This window comes from Heterodontus francisci, chromosome 25 (assembly GCF_036365525.1).
Source record: "Heterodontus francisci isolate sHetFra1 chromosome 25, sHetFra1.hap1, whole genome shotgun sequence".
Classification (NCBI taxonomy): domain Eukaryota; kingdom Metazoa; phylum Chordata; class Chondrichthyes; order Heterodontiformes; family Heterodontidae; genus Heterodontus; species Heterodontus francisci.
This window is the reverse complement of record NC_090395.1, coordinates 65152718-65168154: the sequence shown is the minus strand read 5'-3', so window position 1 is coordinate 65168154 and position 15437 is coordinate 65152718. Positions and strand designations below refer to the sequence as shown.

The 15437-nt window shown below is 40.0% G+C and overlaps 1 protein-coding gene across 3 annotated transcripts in view; it reads right to left on the bottom strand.

The window, feature by feature from the left end:
• Positions 1 to 15437, bottom strand: part of LOC137383947 (S-adenosylhomocysteine hydrolase-like protein 1) — a 103669-nt gene that overhangs the window by 55163 nt on the left and 33069 nt on the right. Inside the window, exon 1 of one of the 3 annotated variants that reach the window (XM_068057380.1) lies at positions 8978 to 9127. The exons of 1 other annotated variant lie outside the window; for it this stretch is intronic. In XM_068057380.1, the coding sequence (XP_067913481.1) occupies positions 8978 to 8998 (21 nt within the window). In that variant the 5' untranslated portion in view covers positions 8999 to 9127. Of the gene's footprint in view, positions 1 to 7146; positions 7210 to 8977; positions 9128 to 15437 lie in introns of those variants that run through there. One more of the 3 variants, XM_068057379.1, reaches the window with a different exon arrangement.

Genomic DNA, 15437 nt, shown 5'->3' with positions numbered 1-15437 from the left:
CCCATTTGACCAGTCCATCGATATCTCCCTGCAGTCTACAGCTATCCTCCTCACCATCAACCACACGGCCAATTTTTGTATCGTCTGCAAACTTCTTGATCATTCCCCCTGTATTTACGTCCAAATCGTTAATATATACCACAAAAAGCAGGGGACCTAGTGCTCAGCCCTGTGAAGTCCCACTGGAAATAGCCTTTGTTCCATCTATCTTGATACCCTCGCATAATAAAAATCTATTGATCTCAAACTGAAAATTTCAATTAGAGACTGTTCCCAGCTCACCCCCCCAACTCAACTCAAAGATCCCCCTCAATACTGCCAATACCACAATCGAGGCAGTTGCTGCTAGATGCAAGAGAACAGCTCAGAAAATTATCTCCCCGATTTTCGACTTCAGTATGGAGAAGCATCTGGCTTTGATTTGGCGCCTTCCCACAATGAGCAAGTTGAGGTCAGAAACTCACTACTTGGGAAATCACGGGCACTAACCATATCCCACTATCGCATCACACAGGAAGCTTGGGTTCTAATACACCGAGCTTCTTTCCACCCTCAACAGGTTTACAAAAAAGCAATCATGCAAACAGACATCATGATATGTTAAATATTTGTGCCATCCACTATGAATGATTTTCCTCCTGACATAATCGCAGACACCCATATAATTCAAGGCAATGTCTAGAACTTGCAGTTGGTAAAACCCAAGTCTGCAATGGCTACACGACAGGACATCAATGGCTGACACAAGAAACATGCCGTCAAAAGTGCAAAACTTTAAAGAAAAAATAGTCACTTGGGTATACCAATGCTCAAGAAGCTTGCTACATATGTGGGGGCGCATACAATGGGCCTGGAAACAATGAGTCACCCAGCAAACGAGTCACATTGCCTTGGTTACCAATATTTTGTTAAATGTGCTGGGCTTTCACCCAGCAGATCCACATTCATATTACAAAGACAAGACAAAAACAAAGAAAATCCAAAATTTCACCACAATGGAATTTCCATCACTGCACCACACCTTTTGCAGAACAAGCCTTTGGTTTGGCTCATTGCACTTTTTCTTTTGTTATTTGTATTTTCTCCTTTTCTTGATGCGACAAAATACAAAATGTTCATTTTGTTATGTGCATATGTTCCCAAGATCAGAACATTGTATTGCTACATGTGTGCAAGGACAAATTGGAGGTCCTTGACAGACATTTTCTGCCATCAACTGGAGGATGTGTGGGTCCTTTCTTTACAGCAAATAGTGGAAGCTCCACTCTACTGGCATTCTTGCAAGCTGAAAAATAGTCTTGCTATGGTAACATTTTATTTTGGACTCTGGAAGACTGGAATCCATGAGCTCTCAGCATTTACTCATATATCCAGCTTCCACACCACAGTGCCAGACTCTCAGACCCAGTCTTTATGTCTGCGTGGAGATAAACGGGCTGGATTTAATGGGATAAATTCCATTATCCATCGAGGCAAGCGACCACTTTTTATAACAAGGAATGGAAATTCCAGTGTACCGACATTCCTGGAATAATTAAGAACTATTCATTTTACATCTGCCAACAATTGGACATATTTTTAAAAACACACAAATGTCCAATATGAGATGTCGTTAAAGTACATTGCTGAACACGAGGAAGGTGGATGGAAAGAAAATTAGCAGATCAGGTCTGGAAAGAGTAATTCCCACTGTTGAAATCATCTGCTAAATGAACAGACGCTGGATTAAAATGGTGAATCTGCCCATTATCTGGGCTAACCCAACACTGGAGGTTAGCGAAATCCTAATGACTGATAATATTTTTAGCAACCATTCAAACATCTCAAGAAGCTTAACAGCCACCAGTTTACACAAGGTTGTTGCAACAGCTAAAAACAGATTTCAAATCAACTTAAATTTAAATAAATTATGGTCAGTTCAGCACTTGTATTCAGTGTAGCCATGAGTTTAGCTTTACTGCAGGGAAGCATCTCAAATCCATTCTGGATATAAAACACGATTAATTTTGGCGAGATGTTTTTTAAAAAAAACCCTCAAAAAAAATTCATGTACTGTATCACAACTGGGTGAACATACAGTGGAAAGGGGAAAGGATCAAGATGTCTGCCCTCAGACCCAAGTTAATGGGACTGTGAGGATGCAACTGCCCAGATCCTCAGCAAACTAACAATGATACAGGCAGCAGCTTGAGAAATCTTAATGATGCATCAATACCCATGATGCAAGCTATCAATGCCAATGAGTAGAGATGAGGTTAATCAATTTTGAAACTGATTCATTTTTATAATTAATTACTTGAGTACTTGACATTGCAATACACACATAGAACAAGACTTTAGTAGTTATTCCACTCTATACTGCAAAAGGTCACTGTGTTGGATCCCATCAGTTACAAAGAGAGACAAAGTCTGACCGTAACTTTTAGAAACTTTATTGCAGTATACGGTTGTTACATTGCAAGGATACAAAAGCAACAAAAAAGCAAAACAAACAAACAAAACAAAAGAACATGCGCTCATTACAGCAAGCCTTTCTTATAGTTATTCAAACAAAACTAGTAACGCCCCCCCCCCCTTGTTTGAGTGGTTTGCAGACTTCTGTTATCAGTGCATGATTGGTTCATTCATCCCAGCATTTTATTTTTGCATTTTATTTCAGTAGTCTCATAGCCCCCCCTCCTTGAACAGTTAGGCTGATTATTAAACAATAGGCTACTATTAAGCTTTCTGCAGCTGTCCTGTTAGCTTCTGCTTGTTATTTTTTATAAATTGGCTCCACAGCTCCACAGTTAGTTTGTTAGCTGATCAGCTTACTTTTGATCTGTCCCCACACACTGCTTTAGTAAAGTCGGCCTGTTGCCGAGAGGATAATCAGAAGAATTTCGCTACAAAATCAAGGTTTAAGTCACTTTTAACGATATTAAATGTAAAGTGTTAAACAGTGATAAATAGAGGAAGCTCTGGTTGTGTCTCAGTCTATTTTCTGAAGATGCTCTGGCTGGTCAGTATTTTTAGGATGCATGCATAGTATATTACAGTTTATTTGTGTTTCCAGGAGATGCGGCTTCCAGCATGCTCATTCTCTGCCGCAGGCTCTCAAATCCACAACACACACCACTAAAGAAACATTTACTGAAACATGCACTTACTGCAGTTGTGCACATTGGCACACTGATTTTTTTTTGAATGAGAAAGTTTTTCACTATCAGCTTAGCGCAAAAACAAACTACAGCAATTGTCAGCTGCAGACGGACAACCCACTGTAGCCACGGACCTAGAGGTTACACAAATCAGAAAACTGCTGTTTTTCTTCAGCAGCAGGACAATGAATGGTAAAGCCTGGCTCGGGTATAAAATTAAAACCTGACCTGGGCCCGACCCAACCACTGCCAACCCAAACCCACCCGAGCCTGAGCCTTGTAATTTTTTTCGTGCCCGACCCGACATGAATCTCAATCGTCTATTCCGGCAGCAGGCTATTCCTGCAGCTGCAGTTGTGGGGAATCATGGGTAAGCCTGATCGCGTGACTTCCCGGAAGCAGTGTCCAGCCTGACCCGACCCAAGCCCGAATGCTGGACTCGGAATTTTGACTCAACCGGACCCGAACCTGACACATGTAGTCAGGTCTAGTCGGGTTTGGGTTGGATAGCCAGGCTTTAATGATTAAATTTAGAAAAGGGAAGTTCTGGTAGTTTTCTGCAATTTTTAAACAAAGTTTATTTATGCCTTCCTTGAAGGTGACGCTGCCTCTTAGCTGCAATACATGGCCAGGTTTAAATGAGTATAAATGATGCATCACAGTCTCAGCTCAGTGTGTGAATCCAGGCATGCATAATGATTGGAGCTAATAAGAAAAGGAAGTGCTGGAAATCTCAGCAGGTCAGGCAGCATTTGTGGAGACAGAAGCAGAGTTAACGTTTCAGGTCTGTGACCTTTCATCAGAACTGCCTGACCTGCTGAGTATTTCCAGTACTTTCTGCTTTTATTTCAAATTTCCAGCATCTGCAGTATTTTGCTTTTATTTTAATGATTGGAGCTGCTTTGTCCAGATCTGTTCATCAAGTGGTGCTGCCTTATTTACACTGAGCCCTACTGGTGGCAGGCTCATCGTGTGAGCCCTGCATGCAGCTCCCTTGCTTAGACCAAATGCACACTGAACAGAGCCATCACATTTAAATAACAACTTCCATTTGTAAGGCACTGTAATAGCAAAACACCTCAAGAGTATACTGCTGACTTTTAGCAGAGTACAGCCATTCTGTATGCTTACATCTTAAATGCTGTGTGTTCAAACATTCTCCTCCCTGACATTACTGGCAATGGTCAGGCCATGTCTAACCATAAATCTTCACAGCAATTATACTTGTCAGCACATGCCACGAGTGCACTTGAAGTCAGAGTGGATTCGACATTTAAAACTCTGAGAGATTACATGCTCAGTTAGAAGCTGAATGTTGGCAGACTTCAGATCCAATTCTGACCTCCAACTAGCCTCGTTCAAAGTTTTAAAAAGGTCTTTTCTCACCATTTTAAATGCGACCAAAAATGTCCTTTTTGCCATTTAGACAAGAATATGGTTTCTGTTGCTATATAATGCTTACACAAGAATAAAGAGAATTCTCTAGACATATCTTTGAATCTTCTCCAGCAGACACAGGTTTCTTTTAAAACTCTCTGGAGCATTCAGCCAGTCACAACTGGAACAACCCAGATGGTACTTAAACAACATATGTGAACGAGAGGAAAACACAAAAGGTAAAAGCTAGAAGACTGGGTTATAGTGCCAAGATCACATTGCAGAACTCGATATTGGAAAGCAACATTGTTCATGCATCCCTCTGATCAATTGTCAACACATACATATTGAGCTTTATGTGCAATGCCCTATTACTGGTCAAGCACACAGGGAAGGAATGTATGAACAGCCCCAACTGCATATTCACAACCTTCTGTTTTACGACCATCTTTCTAAGGATATTTGCTATAGTGTTTATTCTGCACTGTCCCACATACAGATACTGGGGGCTGTTCAAAAAAATACTCAGGTGCTAGCATATACTTGAGTTACCATTAAGTTGGCATAAGCTGTAACAATGGAAGCTGTCGCTGTACAGCAGGCACTAATTGGATCAGGGTATCTGCTATCAGAGTTGTGTCTGCTGACCAAGTTATAATTCCCCGCTCAAATCACTCTATTCTCTGAGAGAGTGGAGCTCAACATGTGTACAGTTCTACTCAAGTATCCCAACATTTTCAAATATTAGAAGAAATCCTAAAGGATAATCAGCTGCGTTTTAACCTTTAAACGGTATAAACAGTCTGGCAGATCACCTATGTACGTTTTAAATCAAAAAGTAAACTTTGCAATTATGCTGCCCTTGTGTTAACCAAAAGCAATAAGATGTGAAATCCACGTTGAACTAACACAAAATTTGCAGTATAACTGGTCATTTGATAATCCTTTTTAGAAAGGAGCCCCACTGTAGGATTTTAGGTTAAGAGGGACAATCACAAGGAATCTTATTTCACTTCCCTGGTTCAGTTTACTGGCCCTATCAGTTTATATTCAGGTTTCTAAATCTGTTTAGTTCAGTTAGTTACAAATTTGAAGTCCATTCCATTAAACTGAATGGAAATATAAAAGGACAGTAAGTCAAACCAGAAAATATTTGACACGAGTTTTAAAAAATCAGGGAATTACAGCTTTCAATAAATGATATTTTTGGACTATGTTGTTGACAGAAAACCCAGCAATGATTTCAATGTTTTAAATCAGAAATTATTTGTTCCACATGTCCTGATTATTTTAATCAGCTTTTCAGAGCTTAATTTTATATTCCTTCTGGATGAATCAATATTTAACACCATTACCCCATAAGAATGTGCCCTGCAACATTATGTACAAACAAGATATTAATACTATAAAGAGATGGTGGCACACAATTGAGATACATCAACTCGCTGTATTGCGAACTGTTAGAACCCAAATTGTCACCTGTAGTTCCTGATCGCAGTTGATCACATCAACAGTTGAAACTTGCAGCAGAGGGTAGCAAGCAACCTACAGAAGTGGTTTTTAAAACTATTTCAGAAAGGAGGACAAATCACTGCTCTCACCCACCCCCTTGCAGCTACCTTCCAAGTTAGAGCGGTGTAAAATAAAAACAAAAATACCACTCTCACACAAACCTAAGGGTTATTCTATTTTTCACGCTAGAGGAGTTTATGTGGAAATGATGCAAATCAATAACTATACTTCAAAACTATTTGGGAAAATTTAAAAGCTTACACCATATTGATTTGGCCAAACTAACAACACAGATTCCACACAACTGCACCTTATCACAATGCTTGACCAAAATGGAACGCTTCTTTCCCAACCCCGTCCCAAGGCAGCAATATTCATTCCTTTATTACTTAAAAGGGCCCAACCAGCATTCATCTTTGGCTTATTACTGTTTTATTATGGATAAAGTTGAAATACCAGTACTCCTGATGAACTCAGCAGGCTTTAGACGGAGCCTCTCCTAGTCACACAAGTACTATCTCAATATATCAAGAGCGCACATACACACACACACCAGTTTAAATAGTGTCACAGGCACTTTTACCTCATTGAACTTAGGGCAACAAGAGATATTTAAAAATCAGGGATGTGGGAAAGGGGGGTGGGCAATAGGACTAACTGGATTGTTCTTCCTAAGAGTTGGTTCAGAATCAATGGGCTGACTGGTCTCCTGTGCTGGACTATTCTGATCTTAAGCAGTCATTTTCAATAGCATGTCTCTTCAGATGTCACACTGGAACTCAGCCAAATAAGATGACTCCACAGCACAACGAATCTGTAGTACATTTCCTCATATCCTGTCTGGACACTCCCCGAAGCTGCTGCTACAGCTCCCCCACCATTACTAGCATGGGAATCAAAACGCCCAAGGGTTTTCAGCAACTGTTTTCAAAATACCTGATACAAGGTACCTACGTAACCAACTAGGATTGCTAACCTCACAAAATCAGTCATAAAAATTGTGCAAACATGATCTGCTTGGAGAAGGGGTTTTCAAAGAAACTGCAATACATAATATAAAATCAGTGCTGTACTCTGCTCGATCCTCAGTTGCAATTTTTTAAAAAAGCGTCCCTACCTTTAAAGTTGAATCTGGTGGCCCGACTAAGCCCAACCAAGATCGCATTTCTTATTTTTGTATCTCCTTTTCAGGAAAAGGGTCCAGAAACTCCTCAGGATACATTTCCTCACAAAGTTTTTTTTTTAAAATGTATGAAAACTGAAATTATGTAAGAAACCAATGCTATAATTCCAAAAGCATGACCTCATGGCTATTCCGAGTCCACCCATCCTGTGTTCTCGTGCAGGAAACTGTACACACGTACCAGGTTTAGCGGTGCTAGCAAGCAGGCAGGAAAAGTTACTTTCCTACTTCTCACTACATTACACTGTTAGTAAAAATGTATATATAGCAGTTCCAAAGATTACAGATTGCACTTCCTCCTTCTTCTCCAGCTCTTCATCTTGCCATCATCCACCATCAGAAGACCAGGTGATCTGCCCACATGAACTTCCAACTGAATAGAGAAGTTATCATTTGGTTCGGACATTGTATGGTATAAATTAGTGACAAGAGTTCGGAACAGTTTTATTTATTTGATTTTAGCAATGAAAGATTAACATGGACATCTCATTTCTGCAAAACTCCTAATGCTCACATCTCAGAAATGCTTACAATCAGAGATTTAGTGACACTGAACCTCCCGTTCCCTCGCTATTGAGTCCATCCCTCTCCCTGGCGGAACCAGACTCTTTGCAACCTTGGTGTCGTATCTGACCTGTCTTAATTTTACCTTTCATCAGTTTGATCCTGTAGTGCTTGCCCTATGATCGAGGTTTAACTTAACCTGGTGCTCCAGCTTTAACTTTTCTATAACATTTAGTATATCAAATGACCTCCTCTTAGTCACCTCCTTTCAAGGTTTCTTCAGATTTTCCTTGTAACTCGGGCAACTGATTTTTGATTTTCACCCAAATACAGATGGAATCATGGGCTGCTATCCCAAAAGCACCAGTAAAAGTCCCAGGATTGCCTAGGTCCCTTTCAACTTCACTCTGAGCTAATTTGAAATAATTCACTAAGTGCCTCTGTTGCCCATTTTTTTCCTTTCAACACACAGTACTTTACGCTTAATCAACATATATCCATTAGTGTAGCTGATCTGGAGAGCGTAGCTGAATTAAAGATATGGCAAAAAATATTTTTAGATCCAGATTTTCTCCCCTCATCCATTGGGGCATATATCCCCAGGTACTGTTCTCCCACAGCACCTCACCCAGGTTTTCACACTGAGGCAATGAGCATCAACAGATTATTTAATTTTAGGGACAATCACAGCTGAACCCTGTCTTGTCTTTCATCTGGCATACACATGCAAGCACACTTCTTAATAGCAGCTACTGCTGGATGGGGGAAGCTTGGCTGATTTTGTTCTACCCTGAACACTGTAGCCAAACAGCCTCCCTACTGCTAGCCAAGCCAATATCAGCTGACCCAGTATAAACTGGAAACTGAACATGGAACCTTCCCGATAAGAGTAGTGGCAGTGCTACATTGGGCAGTGATTTTACTCTCTAAGCCATTTGGGTAGCGATAAAGCAGAGCAGACATTTTTCTAAAGCATACATGATGCTGAAGAATGAGCATACGTTAATCTAAAACATTTAAATAAAATGAAATGTACGCTTCCCTTCTAAATGAACTGGGACCTTCTTACTCTGGATTCTGGATCACTGTAGTTGTACATATTTTTAACTGCACAGATTCAAAGTAAACCTCTGATGGGTTTTCAAGTCAAAAGCATGCAGCCAGTTTATAAATTAAGTGACAAGAGTCCATTCAAGATCCTCTTTGGTGCCTTAAAACATTTAGCACTAAACAAAAAACTGGAAGAAAATTAAAACTGTACCTTAATATGCTTCTGAGACATTCTTCTTCCTTTTGTATCCTGGAGAATAATTCCCCATGCGTGTTTTTATAATTTTGTGTTTCACAGCCAACTCATTTCCTAAGGATTGAATTGGTCTAACCCCCACCCAAGGCTTTGAGTAAACTTCACTGTTGAACAGATTTAGTCACCTGACCTGATTTCCCATAACCTTCCAGAGGCGTTCACAAAACAGCCTTCATATTAACTGATTGTGAAATTTCTTGACAGCGTCTGATATTCAAAACTCTTAAGTACTCAATACCTACTTATGGGCCATTATAAAGCAAAGATCATCTTAATGTATCAATTAAACAATTATCAAATGCCTTTATTAGGGTTCACCCATTCTGTCAAACCAGAAATACATACAAGGACAAGGGTATTTCTTCAGTGATGGTCTGTCTTACTTTACAGTCAAGAGGCAAAAATAGCCAGACAATATCAGCAACATCACACACTTGCGTCTACCAAAGGGTAGCAATGCCCTAAAAACCTGATGCAAACACCTATTGTTCAGTAACACATGCAACACAAATACAAATACATCATTTTTATTAAAATGTATCACCATCACCAAAAGGTTTATAAAACGCTGTGCATGACTCCTCTTGGTCTTTCCCCTTCCTTGACAGTGACCACTCTCCTTACATGACCTTAACTACAATGCAGTGTTTAACCTGACAATAGAAATATGCTCTTAAAAGCAAATTAGGGCATTCCATAGCACTCACGAGTGCATAAAGCAAACAGGAAAGGTCAAACAGAGCTTATTAAAAGATCTGTATATATTTGAGCTAAACAAAAGCTTTGAAGGTCACCTTTACTTAAAAAATTTATCCAGCCCAGACTTGAATTCAAGTTTACTGCTCACTCTCAGCATACTCCTGCTGGGTGGACTGAAGTGTATACAAAACAATTAATATTCAAATCTTTCAGCTGACTTCAGTAAGATCTTTTTCTGCCAACTTCTGCATGGTTTGCGTTAATCGCATGGTGAGCCGTTTCAATTGTGATGCTTTTATTCCACATTGCTGAAACAGCAGCAGTGAGCTGCTAAGGCAAACAGCTGATTTTGTCCCTCAGATTTAAGAATTCACTTAAGTTGCTGTTTTCAGAAAACACATTTTATTCAACACTAAGGAAGCATCTTAAATCAGCCTCAAAGTCTGTCGATGAAATAATTACTGTTTGGAAAAGTGCATTACTTGTAAACCATGAAATTACCACATAACGACTAAACTGAGACAATGCCAGGCTCCCTACACACTCACTTTTCTAAGCAAATCATGATGTCACAATTCGTGCCAACTCCTCCAGGAATACTCTTCCAAAAAAATACACAATGTTGAACATTTAATTTAAAATGTCCCACTGATAGCACCTATGCTGTGTACCAGAGTGACTGATCACTGGAGGCTCAATGACCATCAGAACTTGTGGTCGAACCATATTAGGCAAATTTTTAAATAGACATTTAGCTCCAAGGAAGAGTATTAACTTTTGTCTTTATCAAAAGGACATAGAAGATCTTTTTGTGCACAGTTAATATCATTGCCCCACTGCCAACCCCACACCATCCCACCGCCCCTAACACACAGACACACACATACAAACACACACACTCTCACTCAGTGATAGCATTGGCTTTCTAAGTAGGCACTTAAAGTTCTACCATGACTAACAGAAATTTTATGAACTTTCACTAGTTCAATCTCATGCAATACCTGGGAAATGAGTCTGGTCCTTATAGCTGTGGTTTGCTGGGTCCAGCCACATACCTAGCAGGGACTAGGATGCCCGAGATGATACTGCAGCCATACAACAACTCCCTGAGTATCCATTACTTGTGAACTTTATTGAGGTGATCATGTTCAAATTGTACCCCCAAAATTCTCCCAAATAGACAGCAGCTGGCATGACACACTGACGGCCATTGTACAATGTTTCTCTCTATGATTACATACATCCTGCAGAATAGGTAATCCATTCAATGTATGATCGTAAACAGCTAACCAACAGGAAATAGTAAGTCAATGCACATTCTTAAAATTGGTGGAACTGTAATATTAGCTCTTCTCACCAACACAGGCACATGGCTCCTTATAAATACAAAGTGTACTGAAAGTTTCAGGTATACAAAATGCAAAAACTCTGAATGAGCTGTACAACTAAGTGCAGTAATAAAAACCTGTATTGAATAGAGTCTAACACTGAAAGTTTACAGAATCCAAACATAGCAGTCCATTTGTAACCAATCACTAAGAACACATTACTTCAGCTTTTAAAACATTTCTTCAGAAGATCCTGAGACTCTAAAGGCACTTTTCAGAAATGCTCAAGTATTATGGTATCCCATGTAAACCTAACCAAAGGTCAATGTCTAAAACAGAAAAGCAGAAAGTAAAGGTAAAGTGAGAGTGACTGCCCTTGACATCAAAGCAGCATTTGACCGAGTATGGCATCAAGGAGCCCTAGCAAAACTGGAGTCAATGGGAATCAGGGTGAAAGCTCTCTGCTGGTTGAAGTCATACCTAGCACAAAGGAAGATGGTTGTGGTCATTGGAGGTCAATCACCTCAGCTCCAGGACATCACTGCAAGAGTTCCTCAGGGTAGTGTCTTAGGCCCAACCATCGACAGCTGCTTCATCAATGACCTTCCTTCAATCATAAGGTCAGAAATGGGGATGTTCGCTGATGATTGCACAATGTTCAGCACCATTCAAGACTCCTCAGATACTGAAGCAGTCTGTGTAAAAATGCAGCAAGACCTGGACAATATCCAGGCTTGGGCTGATAAGTAAGAAGTAACATTTGCAACACACAAGTGCCAGGCACTGACCATCTCCAACAAGAGAGAATCTAACCATCTCCCCTTGACATTCAATGGCATTACCATCACTGAATCCCCCACTATCAACATCCTGGGGCTTACCATTGACCAGAAACTGAACTGGAATCGCCATATAAATACCATGGCTTCAAGAGCAGGTCAGAGGCTAGGAATCCTGCGGTGAGAAACTCACCTCCCAACTCCGCAAAGCCTGTCCAGCATCAACAAGGCACAAGTCAGGAGTGCGATGGAATACTCTCCGCTTGCCTGGATGGGTGCAGCTCCCACAACACTCAAGAAGCTCGACACCACCCAGGATAAAGCAGCCTGCTGTAACAGTTGCTGTTTTCAGAAAACAAATTTTATGCAACACTAAGGAAGAGTCTTAAATCAGCCTCAAAGTCTGTCGATGAAATAATTACTGTTTGGAAAAATGAATTACTTGTAAACCATGAAATGACCACATAACCACTATACTGAGACAATAGTAAGCTCCCCACACACTCGCTTTTCAAAGCAAATCATGATGTCATAATTCGTGCCACACATTCCTCTCGGAATACTCTTCCAAAAAATTTTTAAATGCCCGACTGACAGCACCTATGCAGTATACCAGAGTGATTGATCACTAGAGGCTTGATTGGCACCCGATCCACAAACATTCACTCCTCCACAACCGATGCAAAGCGTCTGCAGTCTGTACCATCCACAAGATGCACAGCAGCAATGTCCCAAGGCTCCTCAGACACCACTTCCAGATCCGTGACCTCTACCACCTAAAGGACAAGGGCAGCAAAGTCATGGGAACATCACCACCTGCAAGTTTCCCTCCAAGCCACACACCATCCTCACTTGGAACTATATTGCCATTCCTTCACTGTCGCAGGGTCAAAATCCTGGAACTCCCTTCCTAACAGCACTGTGGGTGTAGCTACCCCATATGGACTGCAGCAGTTCAAGAAGGCAACTCACCACCACCTTCTCAAGGGCAATTAGGGATGGGCAATGCCCACTTCCCATGAATGAATAAAAAAAAAACCTTCAAATTTTCCAGACTCTTCATTTGAAAGATTGCACTCATTCCCGCGTATTAGAACTTTTTAACAGCTCCAATAAAGAATTATTGCAGAGTAGAGACCCAGGAGTAAAATCATGAGTTCCCTAGAACTCACCAACTTAAAAAAAGACTGGTTAGGTGAGATTCAGTGGCATGGCACAAACTGAAACACAGGACTGCTCGAGTGAGGGTAATGCAGTGAGGAAGGAAGAAAATAAAATGAAGTTTAAAGGACAAATGTAGTACAATCAAGGATAAATTCAATCTGATTGATCCTTCCACTCTCCGAAACACACACACACGACATAAGCCAAGAATCCTAATGGAGAATATCAACCTTAGATGGCATAAGGACACGTGGGTGCTCGGCACCCTCAAAATCATAATGTTGGTTCAGGAGTGGTAAAGACAGGAAAGCATCACACTAAAGAGCCACCCAACAGGATTGCGAGCATGAGGTTAGTATAACATGCACAGAATGGGGTTTACCAGCAGCACTTGCACAGGTTTGTCACTGCTCTGTCATCACTCCAACATATCCTGTTCACGCCACCAGACAAAGTAACGCATTCTGTATGATTCCGACTTTTACACCACACTGCATTTAACAGATACTTCTCAAATTTTATTATTCATTTTTCAAGCTGCAATTTATTTGGCTTCTGCCATCAGTCATCCTGGAAGCCACAGAACAAGCAAGATACAAATGGAGGACGTGGATGAGTTTGTGTACAGCAGATGCAACATGGAGATGGCAGTATCAGGACATCGATTCCTTCAAATTTGGCAAGACAGAAGATGCTCACCCTGAATTAGTCTCCCTAAAAACGTAAATTCTTTTCAAATCTGCAAAAATGTGCATCATGTACAAACAACAGAGGTTAAAAAAAAAACCTTCCCGAGTGCTTTATAAAAGGTAAAAATTACATCAGGTTGTAAAGCTGTGAAAATTACAACCACATACGAGAATACATAGGTGTTTGCGTTCTCCTCACTTGAACTCCATTTGCCTCAGTGAGAAAGAAAGTAAATAAAGGAACAGTACAAGACCAATCTTTGATGAACTTTTGTTGAACTGGTCAATTATCTTCCGAAATTAAATTCAGAATCTGGAGGAGGACAAGGTGGAGAACAAGGATGAAGTAATAGTTTAACAATAGGGAATAACACTGCAAAATAAATAATTAGGTCCTCTCATATAAGGTAATTTACCGGAAACTGTAGTGACGATTTAACTTGCAACCATGTCATTATGAGGTCTTGATTCTATTGAGAAACATTTCCTCCACCCAGCTATGGGTCAACATTTTGTAAGATAATAACAAGAGCAAGATTTGAATCAGACTTTGTTTAGACACTTTTATCACAGGGAGGGAGAGCAAATGTGAACCATTTGTTCCAAAATTCCACATGTAAGGATCATAATTTCACCATGCATGCCTTTTGATGCCAATCACCTCACTCCCACTGCCTTAAAAAAAAAATAATGTTCAGGTGAGTGATGCTATTGCAAGGAAACTGAAGAACGCCCCATTTGAGGTATCCACAATCAGCATCAAGCAACCTCAGTCCGGTACAGTGCACAGTTCGCCAAAGAATAAGCTCTTGATTTGTCTGAATATTTCCCATTTCCCACACTTGGCACTCAATAGCTTTTCCAAATCAGACTGCCATCTAGTACCAAGTTTACGCTCTGGACCCAGGCTTTGAATGTGCATTTTTAAATCCTTTTTCACCCTCCCTTTTCTGCATTTGAGGCTGCATCTTTCTGACAAAAATTTACGTTTTGTCTGCATTAGATAATAGTTTAGATAATTACTCAAAACAATATATACAGGATTAATTGCACTATGCTGTGAGTTGGTCTCTGCAATTAATATGCAATGCAGTGGTGATTTCTGTGAAACAGAAGGCGTTTTCACATGTTAATACTGGCTGAGTGCACAGGCATTGAATGGTACTTGATTCACAGTGTCTTTAATGGCAGGATGAAAGAGGCAATTAATTCCAATTATCACAGATCAGTTGAATGAAAGGGCAAAAATCCTCAGCAGTGTCAAAGATTGGCTACCTATTTAATATTGATAAGAGAATGTAAATTTATGTAAATAATTTTTAATCTAATGTAATTATAGAATATCTATTGTCTTTTTTTCAGTATTATTTAAAAGAGATTTGGATTATATTTTCTGTGGGAAGCCCATTTGATTTTTGGAGTCAATTTGAAACTTCCCAGTCATCAGAGTTTATGCCAGTCCAAAAGCTAGGTCCATCTGATACTGCAGCTTGTTTCAGGGCAAGAGAAGTGAGCTTCTGTTTAGAAATCTATGTTTAGAGAGTGAGTGGGTGGGACACTTATTATATTATATAATCAAGGAGAATAATGAAGTGTATGATTCATCTTTTATACTCAATGTTTTTCAATTATCTGGTTTATTTAAATAAAATCATTTGTTGCTTCACACTAATGTAAAAGCTAAATACTGCGGACACTGGAAATCTGAAATAAAGACAGAGAATGCTGCAAATACTCAGCAGGTCCAGCTGCATCT